The sequence below is a fragment of the Phoenix dactylifera genome, chromosome 8 (assembly GCF_051530095.1).
Source record: "Phoenix dactylifera cultivar Ajwa chromosome 8, Ajwa_hap1_PhDact_Kaust_v1.1, whole genome shotgun sequence".
Taxonomy (NCBI): domain Eukaryota; kingdom Viridiplantae; phylum Streptophyta; class Magnoliopsida; order Arecales; family Arecaceae; genus Phoenix; species Phoenix dactylifera.
Window position 1 is genome coordinate 15,582,980 of NC_143197.1, and position 21,570 is coordinate 15,604,549.

Sequence of the window (21,570 nt, forward strand, 5' to 3'; positions counted from 1 at the left end):
TGGTGCGGCTATATGGAGTGCCGAGGAGCATCCTCACGGACTGAGACAAGATCTTCATGAGTACCTTTTGGAAGGAACTGTTCATACTGCAAGAAAGCAAGCTGAAATACAGTTCCTCATACCACTCGCAGACAGATGGACAAACGGAGGTCACCAACAGGACTCTAGAGCAGTATTTGCGCTGCTTTTGTCATGAGCAACAGACAAGATGGCAAGATTACCTTACATGGGTTGAATTCTGGTACAACACTTCCCATCACTCTTCTATTAAAATGAGTCCTTTTGAGTTAGTTTATGGGAGGCCTCCTCCACTGTTAACTTCTTATGAGAGAGGCACGGCCAAAAGCAATGAGGTCGAGAAGGAATTGATGGCAAGGGACGAAGTCCTTGCAAATATTAGAAGGGAGCTTCGGAAGGTGCAGGAGAGAATGAAAAGATACTACTACCAAGGTCGAAGAGATGTCTTCGGGCCAGGCTAGTATGTCTTCCTGAAGCTAAAGCCTTTTAAACAAAAATCACTCAAGAACAGGTTCAGCCACAAGCTATCGCAAAGATTTTACGGGCCATTCAAGATAATGGAACGTATTGGAGAAGTTGCCTACCGATTGGAGCTACCAGCCACATCCCTACTCCATCCAGTCTTTCATGTATCATGGCTGAAAGAAAAAGTAGGTAACCCGACTTTAATTAAGCAGGAACTACCGTCCTTTGATGAGGAGTGCCGATTGCTTCTTCAACCAATCGAGGCCCTCGAGTACCGCATACGGCGAAGCGGACGAGTTCGCCAGAAAGTATGGCAAGTCCTTATTCAATGGGGCAGATTGCTAAGGGAGGATGCTACTTGGGCGGACTACGATGAGGTAGTCCAGAGGTATCCGAATTTCATCCTTGAGGACAAGAATGTTCTTAAAGGGAGGGGGATTGATGGAAACCTCCGCGAACAGCGCCGCGATAGCACCAAGTTCGGCAAGGTCTGGGCAACATTTGGGGACCAGATCGGGCAACTAATGAGCCTAGAGGCCGGCCTGGCCATAGCCGTCCAAACGAATCAAAGGCAAACAAGCGCACACACAAGCCATGACCAATGCCTGTGCACGGAATTGGCACCAACAACAGCGTGCAGGACCAGCCCGCGCGCTAGAATACACCCCATCAGCTCAGCGGGCGCTAGATCGCACAAAACCGTTTGCGCGCACGCAGCATCGCGCGCCAGGTCGCGCACAGAGGCGGACCGCACCAGCCAAACAAGGCAACGATCGAGCACGCAACCCACAAGCTTCTGCGCGCCCATCCAGCCGCATGCGCACACGCGCGCACACTTATCTAGTTCGTGGGCCAGCGGCCAACGCATCTGCGCTTGCGGGCCTGGCATACTTTGGTCAAGCATGGCAAGCATATCCGCGGTAGCAGCCTTCCCTACTACTCTAGCGGGGCATCCGACCAAAGGCCACCCCGAGGGTTCCAAAGTACGGAGGGGCATTGCAAACGGGGCGACAACAGCTTACAGGCTGCGATAGAAGATTTTCCTACTGCCTTAATGGGGCATCCGGCCAAAGGCCACCCCGAGGGTTCCAAAGTACTGAGGGGCATTGCAAGCGAGGCGACAACAGTGCAGAGGCCCCGGCAACAGGTTTTTCTACTACCTAGCGGGGCATCCGGCCTAAGGCCACCCCGAGGGACCCAAAGTATTGCAGGGCATTGCAAACGGGGCTGGCCCGTATGCGCATTCCGGGGTGCACGGAAGGCGCATCCCGGCCATCTGCGTGCGCGACCTTGCATGTGCTCGTAGTTTTCCTTCAAGCCAGAACGCGCCCGTATATCCGACCGTGCGTAGGTCCCGACAGCCGCGCGAGCTAGGCCGGGTAGCAGAAGACTTGCGCGCGCCATCCTCGTGATCGAACCAGCCAAACATAGCCAAATGCGGCCAATCATAGCCAACCATGGCAAAACCAATCCAACCGCAGCCATCCGCGGCCAAATGCGCCTAGCAGCCTGCATTCGGAATTCAAACATGGGCGTCCAGCAACTACATCCCAGCAACTGCATTCAGCCTTACAGCCTATAAATAGCCTTAGAGGGGCTATTGTGCAGGATATTCCAAAGGGTCAAGTAATCTGTGTAAAATCCTCTTGTGAGGGTTGGCCTTAGGGCTTGGGCTAGGGAGAGCCACATCAAATTCTCACTAGATTGAGCTAGCAAGAGGATTTTCTCCTCTGTTAGATTAGGCTATTAGGGGTTCCCTCCGAATCCTTAGAAGATTAGGCTAGTGCGAGTGCCTTGTTATGCCCACTAGATTTATTTGTCTGCATTTGTATTTTGTTCATTCACATTCAAGTTTGAATCAAAAGCCACTTTGCTTTCATTTTTCATCCAAGTGAATGATCCAACCAAACCGAGCATATGAATTTGCTGCCACTTCCAATTCCTACGAGTAGAACCTTGGTGCTACCTTCCAATCGGTCCACGACAGCATTGTAACCTGGCATGAAGCCAAGAAGCAATGGAAGGCAATGGTGTGGGGCTTGGGGACTGTGAGCCCCCATCAGAGAGATGTCAACACTAAACTTGGAATTTAATAGATGCATATATGTTGTATGTCTAATTTTTAATATAAATATTTTGTATTTTCAATTTTATACTTAGTTAATTTAATACATTATATAGTCACACCATCCTTTAGGCATGTAACATTAAAAATTAAAGTATATTACATTTAAACATAAAAGAGGAGCTCACAAAACTTTATTTCCACTCAAACTAAATAAAGGAATCTTAAAAATCTTGAAAATAAAAAATAAAAAAGTTTTTTGGTGTATCGGGATGGTTTGGTATGGTACAACATTGGTCTCCTACCAGTATGTAGTTCGGTGTCATGACTGTGAACCTTCATTGGCATTTTATTTGCATCTCAAAATAGGATATATAATGTTCGTAAATAAGCTATCTAATTTACATGAATCTTTAAGATTCTTGTTATCATGTTCTAGGTTCACATGTCAATTGACTTGCACAATGACACCACCAAGTTGATATCTCTTGTTGCGTAATATCTACTATGACAGTATTCCTGAATTTCCCTTACATGTATGTTTCAGTTATGGGACTGTAATGTAGCCAAGATGACTGGGTTATAATGTGCAAAATGCAATTAATGCAATTGATGCAATTGAGCCCTGCAATTTAATATTACATATAAACTCTGAGCTTGCAATTGGCCTGCAGTTGGCAATGGTGGCTATTGCAAGGAGGAGAAAATTGTTGAATGATGATCGCCTCATTGTATTTGCTGAACATTCTTGGGAGATCCTAGATATCTCTGGATCTGATATCACTGATTTTGGTCTGGCAACAGTGGCAAAGATTTGTACTAATTTGCAAGCTGTTGATGTTAGGTATGTTGTTGGAATGGCTATTCAGTTATTGAAGTTAGCTTAAACAGTTTGCAGCTTTTTCAGTTGGTCTAGGATTTTCGTATGGTTTATATATTTAACGCTGTTGAAACTATTATCATTTTTAGTTGTTCTAGGATTTTTCAATGCTCTACATATTTAATGCAGTTGAACTTCTCGAAAACCAACTCTTTCTAAATACTTAAAGTAAACGTGAGATTCTTTTGCTTCTGAAACTAGAATCCAAAAAAAAGAAAAAAAAAAGAACGGAAGAATCTGTATTTCTTTGAATTATGATAGCCCACAAAGGGTGCCAATTTTAGCTCTTGATTCAAAACAAATTATTGGAGGCATGCTAGGAATTTTAGAAAAATAATCATGAAATGCAGGGATGATAAACAAAGGACCATAAATCGAGAAGCAAAAGATATAAAAACCAACTTCAAGAAATCATAGGGCTGGGTATTCTATTAGTTCTGAAAAATTTTACCAAGTCTTTCTATTAAGGTTAAAAAAGCATCAGACGTTGGTCGGTTTCATACCTCATAATGTGTGTACAATATGGGATATCAAGAGGACTATTCAAATTCATATCCTCATTTGTTATAAGCAAACACACATGAATTGTAAAGTAGTAATATCCTTTATTTTATTTGTCATATTTTTGGATTGAAAGGATGAGAAGTATCCATATTTCTTTAGGCAAATGCAGAGTAAAATTAGATATTTACAGTATTAATTATTTGTTCCAAAGAGTATAATAAATGAGTTAGATATGATAATTATGATGGAAAAATCAACCAAATCTATAAAACTTTGGATTTTAAATAAACAAATAACTATGTAACTGAAGTTTAAATATAAATAGACTATGAAGATGAAAAGAACCTTCGTTAAGATGTGTTAGTATCCATGTCCTGCTATGTGGGTATCTGTAATGGTAACTGTATGATACATCTGCATCAACGTTGGGGTTTGAGAAAAATTTCAAAAAAATATTTATATCCTAGGACGGTATACATATGAATATCAATATTTACAAATTTTGAGTAGAGAAGTGGAGAGGAAGAGGGTGGTGTCAATTCTTGAACCCATTTCAACCGACGCAAGGCATGTTGATCATGGAAATGGATATGAGCATATTCTGCATATCCATATCTTCCAAGCACCAACAACAGTAAAAGAGATTCCAGATGTATTTAACCTTTATTCTGTTAACTTTGTTTTTTTTCTTCTTTTGCATTGTTTTGGTGCTCAAGAGTTTATAAAAAAAAAGGCTATCTTTTCAGATTTCGCAACTCTTATAGTTATATTTTGAAAAAGAGGCTCAAAGATATGTCAGCATTTTCGTAGCATTGAAGACACCAAGAATCATTAATTGGGATTATACAAAATCATGGACAATATCATTGATCTATTGTGTCTATGAAGAAAATATGAAGAAATAATGAAATGAATAAAGGTCGGTATACAATCTTATATGATATAGATACTGAAAAATGCAAATGTTTGATGAAGAGCTCCCAAGGATTGGTACTGTTATATAGCATGGGATAATTAGCAAGTGCGAGGAACCAATATATTGTATCTAAAATGATTTATTAGACATTTTGATCGCCTTGTAACATACCTGAATAGATAATAGCATTGGGATTTGGGACCATTGTACTAAACTTGCTGACCCAGACTAAGCTGCACTGATGGCCAGGTCATGACTTTTTGGTTCAACCGCCGAAGATTAAAAAGCTTCCCCCTTTTTAGCTTCCATATCCCACCTAAAATCTTTACCTTGGATGGGCGAGTATGATTTGCTCAAGGTAGTTTGAGTGTTTGAATTGCCTGGGTCAACGAGCTGCACAGTTTGTTAGCAATCATGGGTTTCTATTTTGACCGAGCAGAATACTATCTTGGGTGAATGGTCAGACAAATTTACTTGGTCAACTCTTCTAGCTTTTTAACATTTGTTGGCACTTGAGAAAAGATTAGTATGCTAAAGTGCTAAACAATTGGGTTAGCACTTCTTGAAAATCAACAAAATTTTTGATTCTCAACATCTTAGAACAATCTCGCTATATCTTACAATTTTTGATAATAAATGATTATTTTTCAAAACCTTGTTTTGGATCAAATCAAATGATAAGTTGTAATTAAAGGAAGATTTATGTGGATAAAATTTTTAGAAATCAAGAGGACGTGACAAGAGTATAATTAAAATCGGTGGCAAGTAGATTGACTTTTATATCTTGGATTTATTATCCAAAAGAATGGAAAGATGGATGAAGACATTGGTAATAATTATGATGGAGGAAATAAACTAAAATATGGAAAGAATAAAATAAAAGAGGTGATGATGTGCCTACTGGTTATTATGCTATCAATTCAAGCCATGGCAACTTATTACATTTTCTAAGATGGAAATTAGGTTTATAATGAGGTTTTAAATCTTGTGGGATGGGGGTGTCCCGATTTTTCCACGAAAAGGGATGTGCCGCATCCTGCTTCATCCTGATAGCTATCTCGATCAAGGTACGTCGTACCAATACCTGTAGGCATACTGGTCGCCTATCGGACTGGTACGATTGATGGAGGACCACTGCAGGTAGGATAGGGAAGGAAGTGGAAGAAGAAAAGAGGAAGAAGAAAGGAAGGCTAATTTTATTCAATTCTTCAATGCCCTAATTTTTGAGAGGGGTGGTCTTTATATAGGCCTTACATCAGGTCAATCAGTTGACTACGTACCAAATTTAGGCCCTTATAAATTGGACCTTACATCACATCAATTAAGCACTTACATTGGACCATTAAACCAACTGATCACACCCAAAATTGGACCTTTATAATTAGGTCTTACATTGATCAATTGATCTAATTACTTAACTCAACAACTAACCAAATCGACTCAAGCAATAACAAAAGCAACTAATAATGCAATAAATTAGAAATGACGCAGACTCGAATGGACCCAATCCGGAGCCTGACTCAAACTGGTGGCTCAAGATCATCTCCTAGCCATAATGATGTCAATCCCTGGTGCGAACGTGAGTGAATGGCTCTGATGGCTCTATCATCTAAATGAACGGCTCTGATGTCCCGATCAACTCCTAGGTGGGAAAAACTCGACCTCGTCGAGTGCAGGTTTGGCCGGCTGTCGTACTGGTCCAGAAGGTCAGGGTCAAGGCGTTGCAACTTAGCTCTGGAAATTCATGTCACGTCAGACTCTGGTTGGCCTTTCTACCGAACAAGGTAACGTTGGTATCCACCGTTCTTGGTTGACATAACCTGCTCATCTAATATATGTTCTATTTGTTCTCTGTGTGGATGAAATTTTGTAGGTGGCAGCTCAACAACAGGTAATGGGTCAGGGTTATCATCAGAGGAAGATGTATCAACAAAGGCGTCAGAAGGGATAACTGCTGTCTCTTTATAGGGAATTAAACCTTCGATATTAAATGTCGCACTAATCCCATAGTCATCAGGAAGATCTACAAATATGCATTCAAATTAATTTTCTTTAGGACTTTGAAAGGACTCGCACTTCGAGCTTGCAGTTTTTTGAACATTCCGGAAGAAAGTCGTTCAGGCCTAATTCTTACCATGACATAATCTCCTACACTTAGCTCTTGATAACGTTTATGCGAATCAGCAAGACATTTATATTTTAAATTATTAGAGTAAATGCGTTTGCTGATCTTTTGATGCAATGAATCTAGATGCAATGCAAATGACCGTGCAGACTCAGACACTCTATGCTGATGAGACATGGAGATCAGGTCTATAGGCTACCTAGGTTTGTAATCATGCACTACTTCAAATGGACTTATGCCATGGACTTGTTGACCGAATTGTTATATACAAACTCAGCTGTCAGTAACACTAAATCTCAGGTCCTAGCATGTTCACCTACCAGACATCTCAACAGGTTTTCAAGGCTACGGTTGATATCTTCAGTCTGGCCATCGGTTTGAGGATGGTAGGCAGAGAAAAATTTCAGTTTAGTGCCCATCATGTGCCAAAAGGTCCAAAAGTAACTCATGAATTTAATGTCCCTATCAAACACAATAGATTTATGAAGGCCATCGAGTCTAACGACCTCATCAAAATAAAGTTGGCAATTCTAGAGGCATCGGAAGTTTTAGAGCAGGGGAGAAAGTGAGCCATTTTTAAGAAACGGTCCACGACCACAAAAATGGAATCGTGCCTGATGGAAGTACGAGAAAGTCCTAACACGAAATTCATATTGACATCTTGCTATGGACACTCAGGAACAGATAGTGGAGTGTACAGACCAGTATTCTGTTTATGTGGTTAGCTAGGTGACAGGTACGACCATGGTCTGCTGAATCGGTCGGAACCGACCGGTTCAGTCTATACCTTACCGGTACCGATCTCCACCGGTATGGTACAGCGATGGAATTCGGTTTCTTGCCCGTACCGGTGTGGTTCGCACCGATACAAGCCCAAACCCGTGCGAGCCGCACCGGTTTGCACCGATACTCATGGAGAAGGGGAGAGGAGAGAGGAAAAGAAGACCTCTCGCGCTACCGGGCCTCTTTTTTCCTTCCGAGCACCTCGCGGGGAAGAAGTGCTCCTTTGCTTGCGGGAGAAGGGGGAAAGAGGAGAAGAGAGGAGAGAGGGAAGAAGAGAGGAGGAGCTCGAGAAGAAGAGGAAGAAAAAGAAAAGAAAAAAAAGAGAGGCCGTGGGGAGCGCGCCCGCACGTGGGGCAGTGCGCCCGCGCGCGGGGACGCAGGCGCGAGTGGGAAAACACGTCCTTGACTCGTGCCCGTGCCCATTTCATGCGGTGGGAATCGCGCACGGTTCCCCGTGGGCTCGCCGTGTGGGGCAGCGAGCCCACGTGCTGCCCCGCGTGGCCAGTTTGAATGCGGCAGAGTAATGCCACTCTGCAGCATAACGCGTCCGTGCGTTTTTTCAGAACCATTCGGTGCTGGTTCCGAACCGGTACCAATCTTTACTTCGGTTTGGTCGATTTGTCCAACCTTGGGTACGACACTGACTGGCAATTTTAGCCACGTCTCTCTTGAGACTTAGCCAAAAGAAACGACTCCACCATTTCAACGGTCTTGTCTGGCCCAAAATGTCCAGAAAGTCTCCAGCGTGTATTTTTTATACTAAGAAATCTCTCACTGAGGTTCAAGGGATACACAGTCGATTGGATCGAAGGAGAATTACTTTGCAAAAAGAAATCGTTCTGCTCTCGATCCACTCCGTTACGCACGGTCAAGTATATGTCCCTAAAGTCAGGACAAGAGACATACTGTTCCTTGATCCTTTCAAAGCCTATTACTTTCGTGCTCGTCAGAGATAGGAGGAAGATTCGTCGACTGAGCGCGTTAGCAACTTTGTTCTCAACTCCAGCCTTGTGCTTCAAGACAAAGGTATAAGCTTAGAGAAACTCGACTCATTGGCCGTATCTATGGTTCGATTTTTTTTAGAAGTTGAGATATTTTAAAGCCTCGTGGTCCGAATATAAGATAAACTCTCACAGTAGCAAATAGTGTCGCCAATGTCGCAAGGCTTGCACGGCATAGAATTCTTGTCATAGGTGGAGTAACATAACCTACTGTCATTTATTTTGTCACTGAAGAATGCGACAGAGTAACTTTCTTGGCTTAACACGCCACCTATGCCAACTCCAGAGGCATCAACTGCAACCTCAAACACCTTCGTGAAATCAGAGAGGCGCAAGACGGAGCTTCTGTCATGCTTTTCTTAATTTCGTTAAACACTTGGGATGCAGATTTTGTCTAGGTAAAGTCTCCTTTCTTTATGCAATCTGTGATAGGAGACATTATCGAACTAAAACTCCTAATGAAGCGGCGGTAGAAAGTGGCTAACTCATGGAAACTACGTACTTCCGATAGAGACTTGGGCTCGGGCCAATCTATTATCGTGCTTACCTTCTCAGGATCAGCAGAGACACCCTTAGACGACACAATGAACCCTAAGAAAGTGACATGATCGGTTAGAAAGGCACACTTCTTGGGATTTGCAAAGAAACTTTTTTTTCTAAGGACATCACAAACTTGCCTTAGATGTGTGAGATGGAGCTCCCGAGTTCGACTGTATATGAGGATGTCGTCAAAGTACACAACAACAAATTTGTTCAAGAAAGGTCATATTTGAGTCATCACCCTCGAAAAAGTACTGGGAGCGTTGGTTAATCCGAATGGCATGACTAACCATTCGTAGAGTGCATCTTTTGTTTTGAAGGCAGTCTTTCATTCATCCCCAGGACGAATCCGAATCTGGTGGTACCCACTTTTCAGATCGATCTTGGAAAATATTGTGGCACCAGACAGAATCTAAGAGGTCGTCCAAGAAGTATTGGCCGAGCTTGACTTGGCCAAGCTTGTCTTAGCCGAGCTTGACTTGGCCGAGCTTGTGTTGGCCAAGCTTGACCAAGGGTGACGGGGCTTTGGCCAAGGCTCGGCCATGAGTGAATGGGCTATGACCAAGGCTCGGCCAACCCTCCAAGCAATGGAGTTGGCCCGAGTCTTGCTCTTGCTCTTGGCATGATCCTCCTTCGGCTTCTTCCGGGCCCGAACTTCTCCTTGGTGGTGGGATCCGACGGCGGTGTTTGCGGGGGTCCTCAACACGAGGTCTGGCACGTGGGCGGATCTCACGCGATGCCGATGTCGTGGATGAACCTCATCCATAACCATCAGCTGCTCCCTTGCCCTGCCACCACAACGGTGTGGCTAAGCTAGGTTCTCAACATTCCTTCTCCCTTGGAAGGTATCCTTGTCCTCAAGGATAAAGCGTGAGTATTGCTGGACCCCTACATCATAGTCCTCCCATGTGTCTTCACCCTTAGGCTTCCTACCCCACAAGATCAGCCCATGCCGTGTCCTCCTCCTCTTCCTATGCTGCCTCCCATGAAAGGGATACTTCACATGGATGCGGCACCCCAAATGACCACCATCATTGCTGTTGTAGAAGTGCCCATACCCATACCTCATGCAGAAAATCAGATCACCCCTCAAACTGTATGGTGCAAGTCCCTCATCATATGCCTCTACCCTCTCCCAATTCTGCTGTGCCTGGTCACCAAAACTTGCCGCCTCTCAGTGTCTCGATGGTGCATCAGCACCCTTGTCTTCCGTGCTCGGTTGGTAGACAAGTTTGAGCTCATAACCGAGTAACATCTCCTTGAATTTCTGCGGCCCCGGACTCACAATCTTTTCCAACATATTGGCCTCACAAGGCCTCTTCTCTCTGCTGTTCATGGCCATCCATTTCCTTTTCCTCCCATCCAGCTCGAACTCTATGGTCATCGACTCATAATCTTGCACTACTCTTCCCAAACCCCATAGCCATGCATGTCCCAACACCACCTCGAGTCCAACAAGCTGTAAAATATGCAGATCCACTCTGAATCCTACCCCTTGAACATTCATTTGAACTCTTCTCACAATCTCTTCACATTTCATCCTTTCACCACTTGCAATCCTTACCTCAAATAAATCCACTGCTGAACCCTTCAATCCTAACTTTTGAACTATCCCAAAATTGATGAAGTTATGGGAAGCTCCATTGTCAACTAGCAAGGTAACTTTGTGCTTGCCGACCCATGCCATAAGTCTCATTGTAGTAGGCCTTTGCACCCCTGACATGGCATGCAAGTACAATTCTGCTTCATCACTTTCAGCACCATGCTTGGCCACTTCTCTATGCTCAGAATTTTCACAGCATGCATCAGAATTTTCAGTCCTCTCCTCCTCTTCCTCGCTGCAAACATCTAGCAAATACGCTTGGCCACTTCTACATTGGTGTCCCTTGCCCCTTTGTTGATACAAACTTGCAGCTCCTCTCGGGACAACTTCTTCACTTCATTAGCTCGGCCTTTGCTGCTGCCATCAGCCCCTTCCTTGCCCTTCCAAGTGGTATTTGGTGGCAAGGATTCATCTTTCTTGCTGCTGGAATCTGCCTTGAACACATGCTTCTCCGAGCGGTAGCCTTCTTCCAAAATTTCTGCCATCCTCATTGCTTCTTGCAAGCTGACCGGTTGTTTGAGTTTCAACTCTCTTGCCAACCCTTGCTTTAGCCCATCAATGAAAGTGCCTAGAAGAGCTTCCTCCGACCACCCACTAACCATTATTTGGAGCTGTCGGAACTCATCAATATAAGTCTGTACTCTTCCCTCTTGCTTCAATTTGGCCAATTGCCTATGGTGGTTTACTATCGGTGAAGGACCTCATTGTGACATGAATTCCTTCTCAAAGGCTGACCACCCTAGCCTTCTTTCTTCCTTCTCATAAATGGTTTTAAGCCATCTCCACCAGCGGCTTGCTCTTCCTTCCAAGTGAAAACTAGCCAATGTCACCCGATCCCCCGTTGGAATCTCATACACATAGAAGTATAGTGCAGCCTTATCCATCCACTCGTAGGGGTCTTCCCCGCTGAATTTTGGAAACTCTATCTTTGGCTTGCCTTTCTCTCGAGGCCTTGAACCCCTAGTATCATACTCCCCATAGCCATCTCCCATCCGGCCTCTCCTCCCATCCATGGAACCTCTTCGGCTAATAGGTCCTGGAGCATGGAAGGGCTCTTCTTCGGGCTCACTATCTCCCTCACCATGGTTACCCCACCTTGTCCTTGGCCGATCCTCCTCTAGCCATCTCTCCACTACAACCCCTCGGGTTCTACTCTTCCTCCTCTCTTCATGTTTCTCCCATGACCATACTCTCCATGGTGGTTAGCATGAATGCTTGCCACATCACTCTCCTTCTCATCCCTCACTTGGCCCTGCCTGGCATGCGACCAATGCTCTTCTTCATTGATCCTCCTATACTCTCTCTTTCTTTCTCTTTCCCCCAATCTCCTTTCTAATCTCTCCAAATTCCCATTGGTTTCCCTCCTCATTTAAGCCAAGGTATTGGAGAGATTTTCCAATGCCCGGCTGAGTTGCGTTGAGCTCCCCTCTAGAGCCTCAAGCCGCTGCTGTTGAGTGTTGGAATTGGCCCCCGACTCCATGGCTTCCAATGCACCTTTGGTCCCTTCTGCTGCTGTCTCAGACCTAACTTCAAACACCTTTGGCTCGGCTGCCCAAAATACTGTCCACTGCACCCAAAATTTTCCTGTTGTTGCCAACCACTGCAAACTTTGTTTTCCAGCTCTTGCACTTGTGTCCGCCCACTGTTGTGACCTCTTCCGACCTGTGGTCGTCACCCAACGGATGAACCGACCCACCTCAGCAGCAAAAACAGCCCCTTCAAGCCTCCAACTCGGTCTCTAACAGTCCACACATTCACAAAAGCAATTGTATAGTATGCAGAAACTTAAACTCCTCACTATCCCAAACAATAACTCTCCAATGCACCCACCCACACTCACAACAGCATGTATGGATGCTTGCAGGAATTTAAAACTTTCCAAACTAAAATACGCTCAGTATTTACAGCTCTTAACCCACCCAAATCCAAATCTGAAATTTCTGGGTTTATAGGTGTTACCTCTTGGAAGAGATCTTCCAATGAAGGTCTCAATGAAAGCACCAATGTTGGAGGGCGGCTTTCAGCCCCAAGCCACCACACCAATCTCCTTGCCTTGCACCTCTTGCGGATGCTTCAAAGCAAGGTCCGCCGTACTGGTACCGGTTGGAGTACTGGTGGCCGGCCAGACCTGTACGGTACCGGTCCGGTTCGGTACATACCGGCCGGTACGCGGTGGTTTCAAAAACCACAGGGCGAGGCGCTGTGGTTCTAAAAAAAAAATCGTACCGGTGCGAACCAAGTGGTATCGGCCGGTACGGGCTCCATACCGTCCGGTTTCGACCGGTACGGAGCCCGTACCGGCCGGTTCGGCTAAAAAATCGGAAAATATCGGTTTTCTTGTGGTTCCGGTACCGGTCTAGGACCGGACTGGTACGTACCGGCCCGTACCGGCCGGTATGGGCCGGTACGGCATTCCATGCTTCAAAGTGTACGGATGCGGGCCAACCTCTAAGTGGCCAAGGGAATCAAGATAAGGGGCGGGTCTACTGGCTGCAGCTTGGCCCGTCCCTTGGCTTGAAGAAGAACAATCAACACAAGAGATGATGTAGAGGAAAGTTTGTTGGATTGTTTCTATTCCCAAAATGAAGTTACAAGAATAATCTAACGAGAACTATGATCGACTCTTGCTAGCCCAATCTAGTGAGGATTGATTTATCCTACACTAGCCCAAGTCCTAGACAATGATCTAAGGACCGAAAGAATGAGGCAAAGCCTCCCCAAAGCCTTGGCGGTTGAACAAGATGAATACTCTCCAAAAAGATGCCCTAATCTTCCTCCCAACATTTTTTATATGCCCCCCTTACAACCCTAAGAAGGGCCAATTACATAGTTGCCCTTGGAAGGCCCTGGGCGGACGGATCAAGTGGCTAAGGTGTCGACATGGCTGTCGTGGCCGAGCTTGTCTTGGCCGAGCTTGACCAAGGGTGATGGGGCTTTGGCCAAGGCTCGGCCAACCCTCCAAGCAAAGGAGTTGGCCCGAGCCTTGCTCTTTGCTCTTGCTCTTGCTCTTGGCATGATCCTCCTTCGGCTTCTTTTGGGCCCAGACTTCTCCTTGGTGGTGGGATCCGATGGCGGTGTTTGCGGGGGTCCTCAACACGAGTTCTGGCACGCGGGCGGATCCTACACGATGCCGATGTCATGGATGAATCTCGTCCATAACCATCAACTGCTCCCTTGTCCTGCCACCACAGCGATGTGGCTGAGCTGGGTCCTCAACAGAATGCCACAGTGGCATTAAATGGCTGGCATAGGGCACGGTTCCGAGTCCGAGTGCGGGGAATTGCGCACGAGCGAGGTTTCCAGCTCACATCCGCTCACGGTTCCCCGCATGCGCCCAGCAGACGCGAATGCCATAGAGGCATTAAATGCCACTCTGTGGCATTAAATGTCCAGCGCGGGCGCAGAGAAACCAGTTCCGAGCTTGTATCTTTGCGAACCGGTCCGGTTTGCACCGGTACTAAGCTTATACTGGTCGGTTCCGGCCCCTTTGGATTGGAACTGTTTTCCACGCTTGAACCAGACCGGTTTGGTATGGGCTGAACCGGCTGGTACGGGCCTATTCAACATTCCATGATCTCGGTAGTTTTTTGTAACTTTTCTTAGAGATTTTATTGTTTTATATTTTTTAAATGTACATGGACTTTAAAAAAATGCCTTTAGTGTAAATTAGTCTTATTAGAAGCTACACAAATATATTTATATCTACTTTCTTGTATTTATTGATTTTTGTTACTAAAATTTTAATACTAATCTTGCATGTACTTTAAAATTTTAAAATATTGAATATATGTTGCTAAAACAGAATATTCTCTAAGGTCATATGTTGTGCATTTCTACTTATATTTATTTTTTTTCTTGATTTGGGGTCTGGGCTGATGCCTACGACCTTACTAGCTCAAAGCAAGTACAAGTATATGGATACAGCAAGACTAAAAAATTATAAAATTGAAGCACCCAAGCAAAAGAAATATAAATAAAAAATGTAATATAAATAAAAAAATATAAATATTATATGTATGTATCTATGTATATTATATATACATTTATATTTGAGTAAAAAATTATTGTCAGAGTTGGCGATTGAATTTGTATGGACTGAGGTGCACAAAATTTTAAATTCTCTTTTAACCAATCAAATAGAGCAGGAATTTAAGCAAGAGGGGGGCCATGCTTGAGAAAGGACCATGCACACTAAAACTCAAAATAATGGAAAATTTTTGTGTGGGGGCCTTAACTCCCTTGATGATGACATAGCTCCATTCCTATGGCGGGCCAAGATTTGATTGGTTTTTGTAGTGGATTGAGCATTGTTTGAGGATTTTTGCAATTAATTTAAAATGCTTGTTTTGAGATTAAATTCAAATATGAATGGAGAAAATAATAGTAAAAGAAAATGTGATCATGATTCTAGAGTAGACAAGTGTGTCAAAGTTTTGTAATTGTTTATGTCATTAAGGAAACATAGAAGAAATCTTTAGAATGGTTCAAAGCAAGGTCTGCCGAATTGGTATGCTAAAGCAATGTCCATTGAACCAGTACCGAGACCTGTATCGATCGACGCTCGGTTCGGTACGGTACCGTACCGACACAGTATGCAGTGGCATGCCAGTTCCGAACTGGCACACCAATTTTTTTTCAATATTTTTTATGTTTGATTTATTGGTAATCAATTTTTTTCAACTTTTGCAATGATTTTAAGTATAATTTGATGTTTTCTAATGTTTTTTGATGTTTCTAAGATCCCAATACATGTAAATGATGCTTCTTGATGTCTTAGAGTGATGCAAAACATAAAATAATTAGTGAAATACAAATATACAATGATATAATCAATTACATATATTTAAAGTACAACAAACATACTGATATTTAAAATTTCGTTGAGTGGCGATGCCTGTCGTAGATATCTAGATCATTAGCATAATGAGGAGGCACATCAGCCCACTCCTCTAACAAGCGGCATTATAGTTTTGTACGCTAATCCTATAAGGAACGTACTCTAGGTTATAACCACTCTCGAATCTCTCACTAAAGCTCTGGCTCTGAGAGGTATTCTTTTGCTGATAATACGACTGTGGAGGAGTCCATCCGAATATGCCGATAGCGACCCGTAAGATACTTTGGGCTGCATAAGATAGTAGCTACTGGAGGATGATGCCACCATATCTGTCCTTATCCGTATAGATCATAAGCTACATGTGGATGCGGGTAATAGGATCTAATATACGACTTGGAACCTGATACGTTTATGGATCCTATTTTACGTGCAAGGTCATCTGTAGCTGCATCGTGTCCTCCAAAATGACCTCGAGGAGCCTGTCTCCTATATGCAAATCCTACTGCCACTGATCATCCAGATTTGCCTGATTGATATACTGGATCTATGCCTCCTCATCATCTCAAGCGGATGCTTTCTCTAGCTCTCTGGAGTGATGAAAGGTCGCTCTGCTACTCGGCGATCCAACTCCATCTTCTTGGCAACTCTCTCCTTCGCTGCTCTGAAATCAGTGAGGTACTTTATCAAATGTCGGATCTCCTATGGGCATTTTTGGCATAGATCTGTTGGGATAAACATCAGCGAGGTGTTGCTTTAACTTGGTTACTCCCTGAAATTTTATATTCACCAGTTGCACCTTTAATGGTGTCGAGCCGAGAGCATTTGCCCATGATTCCAACTAATATCATGCTTGAAATCTTTTTTGCTTGATAGTTTCATTCATATAGGTTTATCAAGCATGTCAGTTTATTAATTATTTAGAAATAGTAAAATTTTATTAGCTTAAAAGAAATATTTTTACTTCAAAAAATATTTTTGACTTATCTAATACATAGTACTAATTTTGCATATTTTTTAATTTATTTATATATTTTAATAATTTTTCAATTTTTAAATATGTTTAAATATCATAAATTAAAAAAATATGTTTTCTATTTAAGAAAATACTTTTGAATTATATAATATGTATTACTAAATTTTCATGATTTTTTGTATTAATTATATGTTTTTAATTATTTTTAAAATTAAAAAATAATTTTTAAATATAAATATTTTAGAAAATTAATTTGAACTCAGATCTATGTAGAATCCTACCATTGATACTACATATATTTTTCTAAGCTTGTGGGCATGTATTAAAGGCTACTTCTCAATTTTTTTAAATTTAGGCTGTGCATGATCGCATCTAAATTTGAATAAATGAACACTAAATTTAGATGGAGAGTAGCTTGCATGCCCCTAAATAAGCTTCTGATTTTACAGTCATTTTTGAATTTTATTTTATTCTTTTAATTTTTAATGCAAAAATATATTTTTAATTTTAAAATTATATAATTTGAAAATTAAAAATTTTAGTAGGATTGTGTAGATCATCTATAGATCTACAACATATTATAAAGTTTTTGATTTTGGCATGATCTCTCCATATATTGAAAATTTTAGGGCATTTTCTACTTTGAAAAAAAAGAAGAAAATGAGGTAGGAGAGGGGAAACATACTTTATTTTGTGTTGGATCCTCCTTGAATCGTCTTGAATCATAATTTTGGCCAGAGGGTTTGAAGAAGACTTCAACGGAAGGCCTGAGAAAATTCTTAGGTCTTCCCAACCTAACAAATATAAAAAAAGAAGAGAGGGAGAACCATACCCGAACTGGTCCAAATCGGTGCGGATCGTCCAGTTCGCACCGGTTTCGAGCTGTCGATTCGCATCGGTTTGAACCAGTTTGGGCCCAGTTCAGACCAGTTTCGATCGGTTCGGGTTCGGTATCTAGCCCCACAGTCGAACTGACTTGGTTCCGCACCGTGTCGGCTCAGTATGAGGAAAACCGGGCGGTTCGGCCCGATTCGGCAGACATTGGTTCAAAGTAGTGGTAGGTAGTTGCTTTCTATCACTATATTTCTTACATATGCCCCCAAATGAAGAGGTTATATATTTAAAATATTAAGGTGCACCATCGAACTAAGAAACTGCTTGATCTAATTGGAGAGAAGGAAGAATTCTCTCAACTTGCTGAACTCGAATTCTCAAAAATTTAAAAAAATATAAAAAAATTGGAAAGTAGGGTTTACATCTTTTTTTCTTTCATTGATGATCATACAATCAAAGTTTATAATAATAGCGAGGTCTGCCTTTCACAATTCTGGTCAAACTCCTCTTCTAGTTCTAATAGGACTAAATTTCCAAAAATAAAATTTTTTAAAAATAATTATGATAAAAACTAAATTTTACAGGAGGTAGATCTCGACTTCTATATCAATTTTACTTTCTGTTGCTCTATCTAATTCTTCGCGGATTGGGAGATATGCTCGGTCAAAGCCTTCCCCTCTAAAAAGAAAACTTTTAATTTAACCAACCTATTTTGGGGTCAAAAATGATGGAATTTCGGTCCGTTTCAACTCTATAGGGCTTGCTGGTCACTTTGGGCGTGACAAAACAATTGCCATGGTGGAGGACTGCTTCTTCTGGCCGACCCTACGCAAGGATGTCACCCGCATCATCAAACTTTGTCGTACCTATCAGTTGGCCAAAGGATCGAAGACCAACGCCGGTTTTACTCTCCTTTGCCCCTTCCGAGTTCTCCATGGGAGGATCTTAGCATGGACTTCGTGCTAGGGCTTCCAAAGACGGTACACAGCCATAACTCTATCTTTGTTATTGTTGATAGGTTTTCAAAGATGGCGCACTTTGTGCCTTGTTCGAAAACTTATAATGCATCTCGAGTGGCTGCTTTATTCTTGAGGGAGGTAGTTCGTTTGCATGGGCTACCCAAGACAATAGTTTTAGATCGTGATGTCAAGTTTGTCAGTTACTTTTGGAAGACATTATGGGCAAAGCTTGGCACACGTCTCTCTTATTCCAGCGCTTACCACCCTCAAACTGATGGGCAAACCGAAGTGGTGAATCAGAGCCTTGGAAATCTACTTCGCTGCTTGGTTCGTGATCATGTGACATCATGGGATCTGATTTTGCCGAACGCCGAATTCGCCTACAACAGCTCCATCAACCGAACCATTGGCTTGTCTCCTTTTGATGTCGTTCTAGGGCTGAAATTGCGCCAACCGATTGATCTTCTTCCTCTTCCTCAAGCTTCTACTCGAATCAACGAAAGCGGAGAAGACTTTTCACACCATATTCAGAACATACATGCTGAGGTTTGACGCCGAATTGCCATCAACACCGAGCTCTACAAGCAACGAGCAGATGCAAAGCGTCGTCCATTGGAATTTCAGGTTGGTGATCTTGTTCTTATGAGATTAAAAGCTAAACGTTTCTCCCAAAAACAATATCAGAAGCTTCATCCTCGACGAACGGGACCATTCAAGATATTGAAGCGACTGGGTCCTAATGCTTATGTGCTGGAATTACCTGATGATCTTTAAATTAGCCCCATTGTCAATGTTGAAGAGTTGCAGCTTTATGAAGGACATTATGCTGAAGTTGAAGACACGCCTCTCGTACCTTCCCTTCCTCGAAGATCAACCCCAAAAGAAGAGATCAAAGGTATGCTCAACGATCAGATTGTGTCGACACGCCGAGGAGGTTATCAAAAATTTTTGGTAAAGTGGAAGAACAGGCCCCTTTCTGATTGCTCGTGGTTGAAGACCGAAGAGGTTCAACGATTGAACCCAGATCTTTATGAGTTCTATCAGGCCCGTAACTCAACGGAGTCGAGTTTTTCTTCAGCAAGAGGGAATTGATGCAAGAGCAAGGCGCCCAATCCTTAAGGCATGCGCATGAAGTTGGGTTTGATTTTTGGTTCGTTTTGTCAATCAAGTCCTTAATTGAGTTGTAGTTTGCTGAATTGAGTATTTTAATTGAGTCTATATAATTGATTGCCAAGTGGCATCAAAAGGTCCACGTCATGTAGTGAAAAAGCGGACTTGGTCCACTCCTACTTTGATTAGGAGTCTTATTTGATCCCTTGACTTGGTCAAATCCTACTTGGTCTCTTGACTTGGTCAAATCCTACCTTAGTTACGAGTTTAGTCATGAGTCTTAATCTGAGTTTTATCATAAGATTAATTTCTTATTTTGTTCCAACGCCCCACTATTTAAAAGGTGGACGTTGAAGAATAAAGGGAGAATATTTTGGCTTGCAAATTGCTTGTGATCTAGAGGCTTGAGGCTTCTTCTTCTTCTCCTTTGGTGAGACTTCAAAGGCTCTTCTTCTTCCTTGGTGAGACGCCAGAATAACTCTTTGGGTTTTGGGTATAGGTGAGACTCTTATATTCAGCCCATAGTTATCTCCATTACCTTTAACTCGCAGCACTTTTATTGTTATTGTTTCAATCCGTCATTCATCATAAATCTCCTTAGGTTTTAGACCTCAAACGTAGGCCTTGAATCCTTTATTACCACGTTCTAACTCAAATTACCTTTGGGTTCAACCAATTTCAGCCATCTTCCACAAAAATTCAGCAGCACCCACCTCCGTTCTGTGTCATTACTCCTGGTAAGTTTGATCATAGTTTTTTTGACATTTTAGCATGATAATGAAATAGAACATCCAGTATGATTTTTCCTTTTATAGTCTAACATAAAATCTCAAGGGGATTTGTAAGGGAAGGGATCGTGACAATTTACTCTTTGCTATGGAAAATTAGGCATTGTTTTCTACACCCAACCTGCATGGTGATGATCGAGTAATAATGAGTCAATGGATAAAGGATTCATGAAATTTATGCTGAGGAAATCTTCCAATGATAGTTACGAATCAGTTAAGTTGAATATGGATATCAGGCTACTTATGGAGTTTTCTGTACGATAATGGTTGTTATGGAGATCTGGTTCTTGCCCGACTCTCTTTAGCACTTGCAACAAACAGAAAGCTAAGCTTCTTAATCTATAAATAGAGATTTTTATCCTGGAAGAAATCATACAGGTCCTTTTTATCGTGCTTACTATATTTAAATTATATTAATTACCATTCTGAGCTCTTTTCTTGTTCTCCTGTCATATTATCTTGAGTTTCATCTGCTTCAAGCATAATCTTTTTGGTGTTTCGTTAAAGTTTGTTGTATAATGCCTGATTTCATGTGCAGCCGGTGCGATAAGATTACTGCTGCGGGTGTCTCGGAGCTCATTTGTCATTGCCAGTCCTTGGAAATACTAAGATGCGGGTATGCATTGTTTACATACAATATTTGCTGTTGCATGGTGGCTAATAATTTTCTTACTGGACTTTTATGGAATTGTCAAGATGTGGCTGCCACAAGTACAATATTAAACTTTGAATATGAATAACCATGTACTCAGCAATTGCATCAGACCATTCACTTTTTGAGCTTCATGCTTTTAGACTTGTGATCAAATTTGGAGGCGGTAAGCTTTCTGGTGATATCATTGGGATGTCATGGGCCAGGATGCCATGTTTTATTTAATTGGGTTGGGCTGCTGGTTGGCCTTATCAAAAATTTGGATTTGCGAAGCCCAACTCCAAACTATTAACAGCCTGACCATCATAAATATGAGGAACTTTAGTCATATGTTAAATTCTTTTTAGTTCATGCTTATCGTAGTCGTTTAAGTTGCTGCTTTTCCACAGCTTGGCTGTTACTCATTCTGTCTGTGCATTTGCAATCTAAAATCTGCAATAGCTTCAAGCAAGTTACAACTCCATAATGTATAACAGTTGTACTGTGGCAATAATTATGATTCTGATGTCACACATTT

General features: G+C 42.4%; 1 protein-coding gene across 1 annotated transcript in view; it reads left to right on the forward strand.

The window, feature by feature from the left end:
* Positions 1-21,570, forward strand: part of LOC103724163 (RNI-like superfamily protein) — a 56,691-nt gene that overhangs the window by 18,722 nt on the left and 16,399 nt on the right. The window contains exons 3-4 of the mRNA XM_039116670.3: positions 3,223-3,392; positions 20,940-21,017. Of these exons, the coding sequence (XP_038972598.1) occupies positions 3,223-3,392; positions 20,940-21,017 (248 nt within the window). The remainder of the gene's footprint in view (positions 1-3,222; positions 3,393-20,939; positions 21,018-21,570) is intronic.